The sequence below is a fragment of the Strongylocentrotus purpuratus genome, unplaced genomic scaffold (assembly GCF_000002235.5).
Source record: "Strongylocentrotus purpuratus isolate Spur 01 unplaced genomic scaffold, Spur_5.0 spur5_scaffold_6, whole genome shotgun sequence".
NCBI classification, from domain to species: domain Eukaryota; kingdom Metazoa; phylum Echinodermata; class Echinoidea; order Camarodonta; family Strongylocentrotidae; genus Strongylocentrotus; species Strongylocentrotus purpuratus.
Genome location: NW_022145612.1, coordinates 21,215,104 through 21,229,694, shown reverse-complemented (window position 1 = coordinate 21,229,694; position 14,591 = coordinate 21,215,104). Strand labels below are relative to the sequence as shown.

Sequence of the window (14,591 nt, the reverse complement as noted above, 5' to 3'; positions counted from 1 at the left end):
CACCAAATCTACCCATATTCCTATTCCCAACTCTATCTTTCACAAAATAAAGCTTGGAGCAATTGTTGGCGGAGCAAGTGTCAGATTAGCGTAGGAGAACTGTTTTTTATACCTCACTGCCAAGTCGGAATGTCCCCCAGTGTATTCCTACCGACTTGCGTGAGTTGACATCTTCATGAATCTGCACCGCCTCTGTGGGGCTACAATGCACAGGCCTCTTAAACCATCTACAGCGGGCCGGATGAACATGAAAGACACAAACAAATATTAAGCACAATGAATGAATTACCTCGTTGGTTAGAGTGTAGGTGCCCCAATGGATGCCAATGGATTTTCTAGCATTGACATCTTCGTGGATTTGGACGGCTTCGGTAGGATTAACATGCTGAGGAGTCATAAAAAATCTAGGAAATATAGGAGAGGAAAAAATGGAGGGTTCAATCATCAAGTTCAAAATCATTTTTGAGACTTCTATCTGAAGGGAAGACAACCCCTCCTCCAAAAATGAGAATCAAAATTTCTTTAAAACTTATATGAACAGATATACAATGATTACAACAAAAAAAGGTTGCTGAGCATGTTGTTTTGCAACGTAAGATAACAAAATCTGATTGATGATCATGCTTCAAAAAAATCATATGGGACAACATAACTATAGTTAACTACACACATTTGAATGGAACAATGTTTAAATATGAGTTTACAATACCAATTCTTAAACCATCTATTACCGGTAATCACACATTCCTAAACAAGTTCGGAAAAGTGAATGAATATTTGGCCTGCATGAAATTAAGAGGCAAACTATAATTTCACAGTTGATGTAACTGATATTGGATGCGTCAACAGGTATCTGATGTGACCGAGCCTAAGGCAAAAGATGAAAATTGATGGAGGAAGTGGTGGGGAGAACAGATCAGAGAGAGATCAGAGAGAGAGAGAGAGAGAGAGAGAGAGAGAGAGAGAGGGAGAGAGAGAGAGAGAGAGAGAGAGGGGAGGGAGGGAGAGAGAGGGAGAGAGAGAGAGAGAGAGAGAGAGTGAGAGAGAGAGAGAGAGAGAGAGAGAGAGAGAGAGAGAGAAAGGGGGAGGGGAAGGGGAAGGAAGGGGGTAAAACCTTCAAGCAGCTGCTGCATGGTCATGTATACCCAACAAGAATTAGCACAATTTCAGGAGGGTGGTTTGGTGAATGGGGCAACCATTTAGGATTAATAGGCTCAAGGGATAACAAATAGATTAACTTTAATGTTGGAGCACTTTTCACTTTTCTAAATTGGGGAGTTTAGGGGAGATACCCAAATGACAGGTGTTCCAATTTTCACTTGAAAAATTGAAATATTACATCCTTACAAACAAATAAATTAGCCCGACAGAAGAAGACACACTATAAAGCTACATTTGTGTTACAATTTTGGGGTACATTCCTCGAGATAAATAGCCAAGTCTTCTTCTTCTTCTCTTTTTTTTTGGAGGGGGGGGGGGGGGGTAGTTGGAGGTTTGTTGTAAAAATGTACTGTATTATGGAGTTTTCATAAAATGTATCAGTTCTAAAATATTTTACAGACATGGTTCCTAATACAGGTTTTAAAAAAACTTCAAGTAATTTCGTTAATGTATTATGAAATAATAACATCATTTTTGAAGAAAAAAATTTAATGGGTTTATTCAAACAAAAGAAATTTTCATGATTTGTTTGGGTGTTATCAAATACATGACATTTACAGCAATCTCAACTGCACAGTGAGTGTGAAACACGGCCTAAATCCTCTCCCCAACCACAAGTTACGCATTCAGACAGGAAACACAAAAATACTGTATCATGAAGTTGATAGGCGTGTAGCGTCGCATATCAGACAGACCAACATATGATTAATTTCCTAAGCTGTAAGGCCTCATAATCAGCGTTTCCCTTTGGTCAGGTTTTTCTCTTTCCACTTTCAGGTGCCCCTTTTCTCCCCATCATATATTTTGGCAACCTCGATGCATTATTAGTAGGGCTCTTTGCCTGTTGTGGATTTTGTTGTCACGTCAGTATGGATCAACCGATAGGAAATCCCTAATATATCGCTGAAATATAGAATATAACTACCACACAATGGGTGGATTTAAATGAAAAAACTTGATAACATTTACAAACGGGTGCCTCTCAATTTTGACTGATAACACTTTCTAACATCAGTATCAACCATCAGTCTATCCAAAGATGAGACATTGGAGGGATAATTAATTTGCTTCCTCTTTCAGAAAGAAGTCTAGTGAATAATTCCCTGAGTCATACATAACATAAACAATCTGTTCTGTAGGCATGACAAAGTTTGCCAAACAGATCATTGCTTTTCATTAAAGGAGGGGTAAGTCTCTTACGACTGGTTACTAACAAATATTCTTCCGTTTTCCATGGAAGATTAGCTCTCAAATATCTGGCAGATTTTAATATGAGTACTGAGAAACAATTTCTAAAAGTCTACCGAATAGCAAGGGCCATAATTCATGTAATTGTTTCATTAATTGGCTTCCTGCCTAAACCTTTCTTGGTCTTCACGATTTATCCTACATCGAATCTGTGAATGAAAAAAAAAAAAAACCTGTATGAACAGTGTTCAAGACATGATCCCACGCATCGTGAATGTCTGTGGGAAGTTCCCTGTGGTGTCTTCCTCCAGTCATCCATATCCATCATGTAACACGCCGTCTGAACATGAGTTCATGGCAGATCTTTTAACCCATCCTAAACATCCTCCTCAAACTTGAGTAGAACAACCTTAGTAGGCTCTTTGAGAATCACAGAGAAGTAATCTTAAACCCTAACACATAATAAAGGGGATTCTCCTATGTTTAATAGCCATTCTGTGGTATCAGAAAAAGTATAATATATACCGGGAAGTTTGAAGCATATGATAAACTAGTCAAGAGAGGATCTTGCCTATTCTAATTTAGTACTGGTACCTTTAAATCCAGATGCAGAAACCATAATTTATAAAAACTACGGATTTCTTTGCTTTTTTTCTTGATTGTCTTGAAACTAAAGACATTATTGCAATGATTTTGTGCCACTTAATTAAAAATATTATATAATATCTTTATAGCAATTCAAAATCAAAACTATTTTGGGTCTCTCTGACCAATAAATCCATATTCCTCTTGAGGCCATTAATCCTGTATGGGCACACTGTAAAATCTAATTACAGGATAACGATGCTGAAATCATTCATTATTTTGATAATTCATCTTAGCAACGAGCAGGTCAATTTCAGTTCCTCTCAAATTTAAATGGGTGACGTCATTTGCACCAAGCTATCTCTCCTTCCAACGTAGGCAATGGATATCGGCTAAACATTGCTGATGCCTTTTTGACCTAGAATATAAAGAGGTGCAAAGGATTCTTTTTGACATGTTTCTAATGAGATAGCCTGCGTCAGGAAGGACTAGGGTATAGTTTTCCATGATGTCTTCACACCTGGCAGTGTCTTCATCCCGGTAACTAACCATTGGCCTTGATATTGACCAATCACCTGCCAGACTCATCTCCCGAAGGGTCATATCCCATGTCCTGGGTTCAATATCGAATTCTGGTTGGATGATACAGAAATAATTTAATTGCCGTGAAAAGTTGTGATCAGACCACCACAGATGTGGACCTCGGAGGAACATGAACAAAACTGCTAGTTCTGTCCTCTGAAATGTGCACATTCTGCCAGTTTCTGACTGAATATGTTCTAATGGCAGAGGTAACCTTGCTCAGTTCCTTCCTTATTTAGGAAATGATTTCCTTGACTTCATGTCCTGTTCACGCCTTCTTATGCCTACCTTCAAGTCATGCAAGGCTGTTCAAGATCTGGTATCTTTATAATCCTCTCAGGTCCCTTCTTATTTCATCCCTTTTGATCTGATTCGATCCATTAACTCTCTAATACCCCCTCTTTCATCTTTCCAACATATTCTTGGATCTGATAGGGGTGCAAGGTGCACCATCAGTTCAAATGTGATAGGAGTATGAGAGGAAGAGACAAGCCTAAGTCTCAGGCATCACATGCCAACTTCAATTTCCACACCGACACTATGATGGGCCTGATACGATGCGCTACGGGAAGCTGCATGTTGGTCATGCCTTCCAAGTCCTACGGGTAATACACAAGTATTACCTCTATTGTAAACTCAAAGGCGTTTGTTGATTCACTCTTAAACTAAGTTTGGAGATAGAGGAGGTGAAAGATGGGATTTAGGATTTCTCACGTTCTCTATTTAGCACATCCCTGATTTAAAAAGGAACTAGGAGGACCCGTGGAAAATCCACGGGATTCTAGGGGAGGGGGCCAAATAGATAGATAGATATAGAGGCCTATGTGCTATCCAAAAAAAAAAATTAGATTATCTTTATATAGAGAATTTTTATAATATATGCTGTTTGACCATGAATGGCGCATCGTAAAACAAACTATGTCAGATAGGATCTCGATAATTACGATTTATTTGCATTATTATTGTTGTGATTTCAATGTAGTTTCATGAAAAGACTACATATGCAGAGGCTTGGATTATGATTATGTTGGCATTGTTCACAAAATGTGTATAATTATTTTGAAAGTAAAGATTTTACGCGAAAAAAATCGGACGGTTTGTGCACAAATTGACTCGACTGTGTGTGGGACTGTGAGCGTAGAATCAAGTGAAAGATTTTTTTTTCGGGGACTCGATCTATATCAAATTTTGGGAAAATTTTTGGGGGCTACTTTTTTATCTTTCGGGGGCTCATTATTCTTGGGCTAATTTTTCATTAATTCATTTAAAGATGCAGTTTGTTTAGTTTAGTAGCATAGTGTTACGTAAAAAAAGGCGTACTTTCTGCGTCAAGTTTCTACGCCTAAAGTACGCGAATTTTGTTAAACATATTAAATTGTTTGCGTCCATCTTGCGTACTTTTTTGCGTCCCTCAGGGTATAGTAACGTAGGCCAGCGTACTCTCAGCTCAGCGTAGTTGGTACGCAACTCTACTATTGACCCCACGCCAATTAGTGATCGACCTGCCAGTGCAAATAAGGTATTAGAAATATGCTCATCTGACCGTAATTAAATTCCTAAAACCCCTGAGCTCTCGGGAGTTCAGCCCTTTGTACCCGTGGACACCACGCCTGCACTCAAATCGCTTTGAGTTGCCTGACCCCCCCCCCCCCTCCCATACTTTAAAAATTGATTTGATGCAAGAACTGTATCATACTAAAAGTATCATGTTTTTAAACGACCATGACGACCGTCTGATTTTCTTGTGAACACTTTACTTTGCTTGTGAAAACTTTACTTTGAAAAATGATTATCGAAATTCAGTATACAACAGTTTTTATGGGGGTTTTCGGGGTCAGAGAATCTGATTATGATTTTCTTTCATCGATTTAAGGTCTCCTTGGGTCATACTGATAATATTGGTCAAATCCAAAATAGCCGCCATCTGAGTTACAGGTCAAGTGTAGTAACGAAAGGAAATGGGGACACTTTTTTTTTTTTTTTGTATCGAAATTTGAAAATTTGACATTTTGCTCCGTTGGGGGGGGGGGGGGGGACATGGCCAGAATAATCACAATCTAAGCCCAGGTTTCATACATCTATTCACGAAACTATATTGAAATCGGGGCAATAATAGCAATTTCAAAGTGTTGTTTAGACTCTCTAGCTCCTCACACCCGCTACTCCGGTCACCGCTACTTCATGCTCACACACTCAGCTCCGACAGCACAGGCGATCGACAGCAGCGCTCAGCTGCAGTGCAGTGGCAATACACCACACGTGTGTACGTGTGGACTCAAGGCGTACTATCACAGATCTATTTGCGCTATTCTTGTTGTGATTTCGATGTAGTTTTCATGAAAAGACCAATAAAACAGAAGCTTGGACTATGATTATGTTGGCATAGATCACAGAATTTGTATAATTATTTTCAGAGTAAAGATTTTACGTGAAAATAGGTCCATGGTTTGCGCCAGTTGTAGCAATCGCCTCGACTCGAATCGACTGTACTGTGTGCATGTGTGTGACCTGAGAGCGTGTAATACACGTACACTATGGGCGCCTGGTCTACAAAGGATATCTTATTGTAAGATGCCTTACTCAGCGAACGCCGCGCCCGTTGCAATTAGATTTGCTACACCCGTTGACGCGAGTTGATTCTCGTCTATCGTGTGTCTCTTTGTCTCTCTTTGATTAGACATGCAGAGGGCGGGTGCACGCCTTGCCGACTCGCTCTCGCGGGTTCGTCGCCTCCTCGCAATCCACGACGCCCGCCGTGCTCTCGTCCGCCCGTCCTCCCCGGCACCCCGAAACCGCGTTTAACGGCATGGACGTCGATCGCGGGGTCGACGTGGCACGCGGGTTACGGGAGACAGGCCTCGTGGAATTGTGCCGTCCTCCCCGCGCCACGGCGGAGGCGGTCGGGGTCGGGGAAAGACGTTTTTGAGGAACCGTTTTGGCCCGTGTTGGACCCCCCGCGGCGATTTTGCGTATTAGTAATATAGATTCCCTGCTATCGTATCAGTGGGGGTTTTCATCATTCTACTGGCAGATCAATGATGAATTCAGAATAACCCATCAAAAGGATGCAAACTTCATAAAACAAAGCCTCCTGAATGCACCAGTCATATGAACAACTATTTACCAGATTTAATCATCACATCCTGTGTAAATCTGTGTCAGTGACTAATGGAGAGTGATCGTTTGCTTTCTCTTGATTGTTGGAGTGACAATGATTGCTTGCTTGATAATGATTGTTAATAGGTGTATGATGGTGAAAAGTTTCACACTGTTCAGAAAGGTCTCTATATTTGGTGTTAATTGTTTTTGTGTGAAAGTTGTGGCTAAATTAAATTAAATTCAAGTGATGACACAATAAAATGTACAGGTACTTTTGTCTTTAGAAAAACAATAAAGTGATTGGGGGAAGTGTAATGAATGTTGAGAATCCTAATAGATTTGATAGTTTCACCGGGTCATTATAGAATCTTATTTTCCATGACAAATTTTCTCTGTTTGTCCTACATTTATATCTATTTCCATGGCTAAATCACAATAAAAACTGTGATCAAATTTTGATGGCAGTCTTCCTCTGTCTTCCTTTGTGTATCATTGTAGTTTAATTGATCTGGCATATGGCACTGAATCATGATACAAGTATGGCTTTAAATGATTCATGTCTTGGTTAATGTGTATTTTAATCAAGAGTATGTGTGAAGATGTGAAAGTGCTGTTGAAGATAATTTTGAGGGTTTTACTTGACTGCCGAGACAGTTGTTCTGTACAGTATTGTAGTGCTTGAAATGTATTCCCTTGACTCTACAGTGCCCTTATCTGTACTGATTTAATCTTCTGTGCATGAACAATGTATCATGAATTTAAATGTTCACTTTAATCATGTTAATGATTTCTTTTACAGGATCTCCAATTCTATTTCTACAAGCACGTCATTGGATATCATTTGAAATCAATTATTATTTCTATGAATTTGCCTTTTTTTTCCCTCCTAGTAATTCCTAAAAGTGAATATCAAGTTAATAACCTACTATTGCTTATCAACCATCACATAACCTCTCTTTAAAGAAGGTTAATTGTCCTATAAAAGCTTCTCCAGTCCTTCCTACATCTGTAATATTAATATATTATTGTGTGTCCTGTCCAGACTGAGCCTTACTTGGAATTAGAAACAGAAAAAGCAGTACCCTTTAGTGAAAAGGCAACTGCTTTACATGAGACAATGAAATCTGAAGTGTATTTTCATTGGAAGATCAGGGGGTGTTTCACAAAGATCCTAAGTAGAACTTAACTCTAAGTTGGACTTAAAAATTATGGACAGCCATTGGAGTCTTAAAATGAAATATATTCAAAAGCAGAAATTCAAGTATTTTAGACTTTTTATAAATTCCACATCCAGAACATGAAATCTCCTTGATGATAGAAAATATGAATGATTTGAATAAACAATTAATGCCTTTCAAAATAACTTTTACAATTTTTTTTCAAAGATGCTAATGGCTTTCCATAATTTTTAAGTCCAACTTAGAGATAAGTTCAACTTAGGATCTTTGTGAAACACCCCCCAGGTGCAAAGTGATTGACATTGTCCAATCAAGATCTACATGAAATCTGTCAGTACAAGTCCACTCCAGCAATCAACACTATTCCATTGCACCCATAATTTGAAGAGAAGGCACCAAAGGGATACCAAAAAAGAAGATGCATTTTTTTTTTAATGATGGTATAGGAACATTCTTGATCCCCAGCATTTGTGTAAAGATTAGGATCAGGTCAGAGATTTTATCACATTTCAGGTGTGTTCTTGAGGTTTGGAACCCTGTCAAATCTCAATTTTCATGATAGTCAGTGTGTTCAAACAAAGATATTATCTTTACCCTTCCTCTGAAATCTCTCATCTTTCTTCTTCTCTCCTCCTCTCTTTCTCTTCTTCCTCTCTCTCTCTCTCTCTCTCTCTTTCTCTTCACTCTCTATCTCTCCCTTTACATGTATGTGTACAATTAACATTTTATCTATTTGGAATAATAAGGCCACTGACTGTGGAAATGTCCCCCCTTGAGACCCTTCTGGCTCCAAACAACCAATTAATGCTTTAGTTTTTATTCCCCCTCTCTCTCTTTTCCATTTGTTCACATTTAGCTAGATCCAGGCAACAATAATATGACAAAAAGTCAAAGAAAGAAAAGCTGTGGAACAAGGTCATAACAGGATCTAAAATTAGGTCAGGGATTGGTGTGGCAATTTGGAATCTAGGACGTGAATGAAGTTTGAATGACAGCCATGAGCAATCATGCTCAGATTCTTATTATACAATAGATATGTTCAGACGTCTGATGCAATTTCTTTGCAAAAAGAAGATACATGCAGACAGTCTGCCAAATTATTGTTTTCCGATCATGATAATGGAGCTAATAACCTGTTCCTTGCAGGTTTTTTTTCTTCATGTGCCTCTAGTATGTTTATTATTTTGTTGAAGTCTTGTAGAATTACAATCAAAACGTAACAACAAAGTATTTTACTATCTTCATCATCTGATATGGGGAATGATAACATAATCATGCAAACCTTGAAAACTTCAATTCAAGAAATTGAAATCATTTGGTAACTGCCTTACAGCCTTGTTTGTGAACAATCATTACCTTGGCTCATAAGCTCCAATCGGTATAGCAGCTAGATCAAAGGGGCCATAACGTCTCCCTATCTCTTCAAACCCTCGACAGTAGCCAGTGTCACCGGCAAAGAAGAAGCTGTTGTTTGGTCCCATGATGCACCAGGAGCCCCACAACGTCTTGAACCTGTCCGTGGGTGTACGCTGCCCCCAGTGTTGAGCCGGAGTGAAGGCGAATGTGACGTCGCTGTGGGTCGGGATGCAGTTCTCCTGCCACCAGTCCATCTCGATGACATTCTCACATCCCATGCCGGCCATCCAGTCTAGGACACCTAGCGGTACAAACCACCTTAGATCAGATCCAAACCTTGCATTGAGGGCAGACACAGAAGGCGCATCAAGGTGGTCAAAGTGCGAGTGGCTGATGACGACGGCATCAATCTTAGGGAGGTCTTTGACCTGGCACGGAGGGGGTCGATACCTCTTTGGGCCCATCCATGACATGGGACCACAGCGATCGCTGAAGACGGGATCGGTTAGCACTGAGATACCGTCAAACTGAACGAGAGCTGTTGCATGGCCAATCCATGTGACACGTACTCCAGAGATGGGTGGAACTTTGATCTCATCATGGGCTGGTTTTAGCACTGGTAAGGTCTTCTCTAGCGTCTACGGGATAACAAAATAGAAAGGACATTTGAATTAGTCAAATTAGATTCTCTATGACTATCAGATCTCATTCAATATATTCAATGCTCCCTCTTAGAAATAAAATCTTTGAATAGAGCAGCAAGTATTATACACTAAACATAAATAGATAATGATAAATCATAATAAAACATCTCCCTCCCCTTCCCTTTCCCTCTCTGAACATCACCTTTGCCTGTCCCCTTAGTTAATGTCAATCATCAGTCAGTCCTCATCTCCTAATTACATTACTGGATATACCTTCCTAAAACCGAGCTTACACCTGTAGAGCCAAACAATCACGGGAAATCACGGGAAATCTAATTACTGCAAGGACCGATTCTTGTTGGATCAAAGGCCTGGAACTACATGTACATGTGTGCCCCATCGTTACCACTGGAGGAAGGAAGGGGAAGATGTAGCACATATGAATTAAACTTAATTCATGTAATTAAGTGCATACATTAAAGATAATCATGTGTTGAAAGAGCGCTTTCAATTTAATTCATACAGGCATATAGGCAGAATATCTAGACAAGGAAGGAATTTACAAACAGGGGTAAATGAAATGAATAATTAACTCCATCATGAAAAAGGACATATATCTGCAAGATCATCTTGAACATCTTCACTTTGACATGAATAACATAGTCAGAATAAAGGTGAATAGCATTTCAATACGACAAAAAAAAAAAAAAAAACAGACTCTTTTACAACTGTGACATCTGCATATTACCTGCATCAAGCATATATAAACCCATTTTCATAAAAAATTGGTACATGAACTAAAACTTGTCAGGAGTAAATTGTCTGTCACTGGAGACTATTTCTGATGGAACCACAGGAGAGCTATCAGATCAAACTATCCCTTAACTCTCCCAACACCTTTCAATCTTAAAACCTTGACCTTAATACCGGATTAAACATACTGAAAAAGAAGGGGGGATAGGTTACTCACCAAACCCCCAAACCTCAGTCACAGTGCTGAGATCCAGGAAACTTCAGTCACAACTTAGTCATGGATTTATTCATATTTGAACCGACCTTTTTTCTTTCCAATGCTGCTCTCTCCCCCTGCTTCCCTTTGCCATCTTAAAGATGGATTTTTCCTTTGCATTTAATGGATCAAATGTGTTGAGGATCTTAAAGATGGATATTAAGAGATTGTTTCTCCATCCAGTCGCAAATCCAGGAATGAAATCTATAGCTAGCTTGCTGTCTGGATACTAATGCCCATGTGCTATGTGCATGGAATTCATTTCCTCTATTGCAATGTATTCCAAAGTACATAAATCTGTATCTTAGGAAGCACAAGTCCTAAATCATACTACTCAATTGCAGTCTGCAAGGATTCTATCAGTCTCCAAAAATTGGAATGCTCTTTGCATATATAGGTTAAAACTACTTCTCACTCTCCTTTTCAATGTAGGTCAAAACTTTTCTGAGATTATTTGCTTTTTTTAATAACAAAAAAATTATGCTCAAATTTATTGAATGATCGCAGAAAAACACCTTTCTGTACCTAATTCAATTAAAGACATATTTTAACCCTACTTAAACATTTAACTGATAAAGTTTTAAGTACCCTGGCTTAAAAAAAAGATTTTCACTGCACACTATTCACTTTATTTTAGTCCACTGATGAATAATCCAGACAATATTGATAATCAAACCAGTTAGATATTAATGTAAATGAAGTGGTCCATTACTTAGTACAGAAATTTTGAGTGTGTCAAAGAAGCAGAGCAGAGCAGATAAATGGTGTATCTTAATCAGTAATAGTGCAGTGTGCTAAGCCTCAAAATAACCACTGATTCTAGAAGAAAGCTTAGCTGAAGGGGTTTAGCACGGTAACCAAACCGAGAGTGTCAGTTAGTAATTAAAATGTAAACAGATTAGTCAAGAGATTGTTAGAAATTGCTCTGTCATCAGCTTGGATTCTATTTGTTAATTTCTGGTCATATCTTCCAGCGATTAGTCACTGATGTCGTTAAAGGGCCACTGGCTCCCCGAGGTACACGGTGGGCAATTTACAGCTGTCTGCTGAAGACACCTGCAGGGGGGTGTAATGATTCAAGATGGTGGCCCATGATCCCTTAAGGTGTGTGAGGTGGAGTTGAGAGTCTCTTTCTTCATTCAGGCAACGGGGCTGGGTTCATGGGTTAACCTATTTATTAATCAGCTTTGCAGTAGAAAAGTGAACTAAACAAAATTTGAAAACTAAACAAAAACAAAAACAAACAACAACAACAAACCATGAAAAACCACCCACAACTGAACACCTTTACATCTACCCCTGATGAAATTATTTTCTTTAAACCTAATGGACAATGTTATTACAAAAAATCTCTAACAAATGCTTTGGAGGATTATTTTTTTTCCTTTTAATGCTTTTAAGGAAAATCTAAATTTCTAAAACTGAAAATATAAGGAATATGAAAATAAGTCAAATAAACACTACCACCTCCCATTAAAACTACACCTATGTATAATGACCAGGAAATGGAACATAACATTATCATGATGAACAATTATGACAGTATTTAAGACTATTTCATGGGAGCCTTCATGCAATATGTTTCATGATGAAAAATATGGAAATCTCAATAAAGCAGGGTTGAAATTCTTTCAATCATAATTATCTCCCCCTACACAAGAAAAAATAAAATATATTAAAAAGATGCCAGGAAGTACACCAAAGCCTGACCTCTGTCAGCACAAAAATAGCCTCCCTGCCGTCCCATTCAGAAGGGAGGAAATAGGATCTCATTAATCCAGAAAGGAACGAAGGACTCTTCAAATGTCCCCATTGTCCCCTATTAGATGCGACACGGTGGAATTCAATAATCCCTCCCTCTACTCATCATCCGCACAGGTCTATCCTGTGAGTGAGATGCACCCTTAATATTGAAGATTCCAAAAGGATATGAATGACTATTTAAAGACCCTGGCTAACAGAGTAACAAGCAAATTACAGTTTCATACGGCCATGGGATTGAATGAAGCGATATGAAATAATCAAATGAGGAGGTAATTGCGAGTAGGCGTGTGATGTGTTGTGTGAAATTTTCCAATGATTTCATTTTCCAAGATTTATCAAAAACTTACATTTAGTAATAATAATAGTAAAAATAATAAAAACAGTACTTAAAAAGCGCTAACTATAAAACAATTACATCGATTAAAAAGTACAAATCTCAACTTTTTCATGTTGGGATAAATGTAAAGAATCTGCACTTGTCTTGTTTCCTAAAAAGTCAAAGTGCATTGATGTTCTTATTCAAATAGGATTTGGCAACAATTTTAAGCATCTATTTTGGCAAGATGGAATGACAAAATGCTAAGAAATGTAATGTAAATCATAGCAATAATATCTCTATGGGTCTTCAGCCTGTGGCCCACGTAGAGAAACAAGGAAGCCAGAATTCATCCAAAGCACACAAGAGATTTACTTATTTATAGCCTTTGAAGATCTAGTTATTAATAGCTTTTAAATGTTGTTCCCTGATTGCACAGTAATTGAATTATCCTGTAAAAGTAGCAGGTTAACTATTACATGTTATTACTTCTTGCGCACTAATTAACTAATTACTTTACTTGAGGAAAACACCTGATAAGATTGGTTCTTGCTTCTCTGAAACTGACAAAATAATATCAAATAAAAATAATATTGACTACATTATGAATGACTCTCAGCTAGCTTGCACAGTGAAAGACAAGCCTTCTAGCACATCATACGGCAATGATACTCCAGCATGCTGCCAAATTGGTAGAGCCGCACTCTAATGAGCTTGTTCGGGATTCTTTAAAGCAGTATCGCATTATTACATGCCCATATAACAAGATCAAGGCAAATGTGTTTGTCATATATTCAAGCTGATGCTTGTGCCAGAGGAACCCTGACAACTTTAACACATTTTGTTCCAAGCGAGCTCTGCGCTGCTTTCCACGTCCCCAATCAGATATAAGCTATTCTTAACACTGCCTGGTTCAACCAAGCGATTCTCCTGTTTAAAAAAGAAATTGGCCAAAGAGACAAGTTGGCGCGTGATACAATTATCGCATGAGGGTGCTCACTATATTTGCCCCAAAACAGCTTCTTTTCCCATAAAATTTCTAGTGAATGAACATTATTACCAATCATGTTTAAACTATACATGAAATTACACACTGTACCAAGCTAATAACATAATTCATCACTAATAAAATAATTACATATGATAAAAAAAATAAATTATATGCTGCAATATATGCATGTTTGACTGACATGACATTGACACTTGGCAGTGAATACACAAGTACCTCACTTGTAGATAAAACAATTCTAATAATAGCAATATCTTGAAATCTACAAACGAACATAACTTTGGCACACAGTCGATATTTAAAGTGCATTATTACTTCCTTTTCAGTTCTGTGTAATCACGTATCTCTATAAAAAAAAGTAATTTTCATTTTTTGGTTGGAGTTGAAAGCTTGGTGACTTCCTGCCCAGTATAAGCATAATTTATACCCGATGGTTATCATTCTGGAAACAATGCATTTTCTGGCGCCAAAATTCTACTATTCTCATTTGACATTCACTGACAGTAAATGTTAATGGATTTGATCCTTGCTTATTACTGAGATACGATTGCCAAAATAAAGCGAGATAAATAACAGAGTTGCAGAATGCTCTTTTTTACTTCTCTAATAAAGCACTGGAAATTGATAGAAATCTAATGAAAACAATGAGTGAAATGAAAAGAATAAAGTTGTAATGCTATCGGAACAGAAATATGTCATT

General features: G+C 38.2%; 1 protein-coding gene across 3 annotated transcripts in view; it reads right to left on the bottom strand.

The window, feature by feature from the left end:
• The window catches only part of LOC577498 (N-acyl phosphatidylethanolamine phospholipase D-like), a 32,914-nt gene that overhangs the window by 5,615 nt on the left and 12,708 nt on the right, over window positions 1-14,591 (bottom strand). Inside the window, exons 3-4 of one of the 3 annotated variants that reach the window (XM_777722.5) lie at window positions 9,150-9,787; window positions 113-227 (exon numbers count right to left, since the gene is read on the bottom strand). In XM_777722.5, coding sequence (XP_782815.3) covers window positions 113-227; window positions 9,150-9,787 — 753 coding nt within the window. Of the gene's footprint in view, window positions 1-112; window positions 228-289; window positions 405-9,149; window positions 9,788-14,591 lie in introns of all 3 variants that reach the window. The other 2 variants (XM_011669726.2, XM_030973647.1) reach the window with 2 other exon arrangements.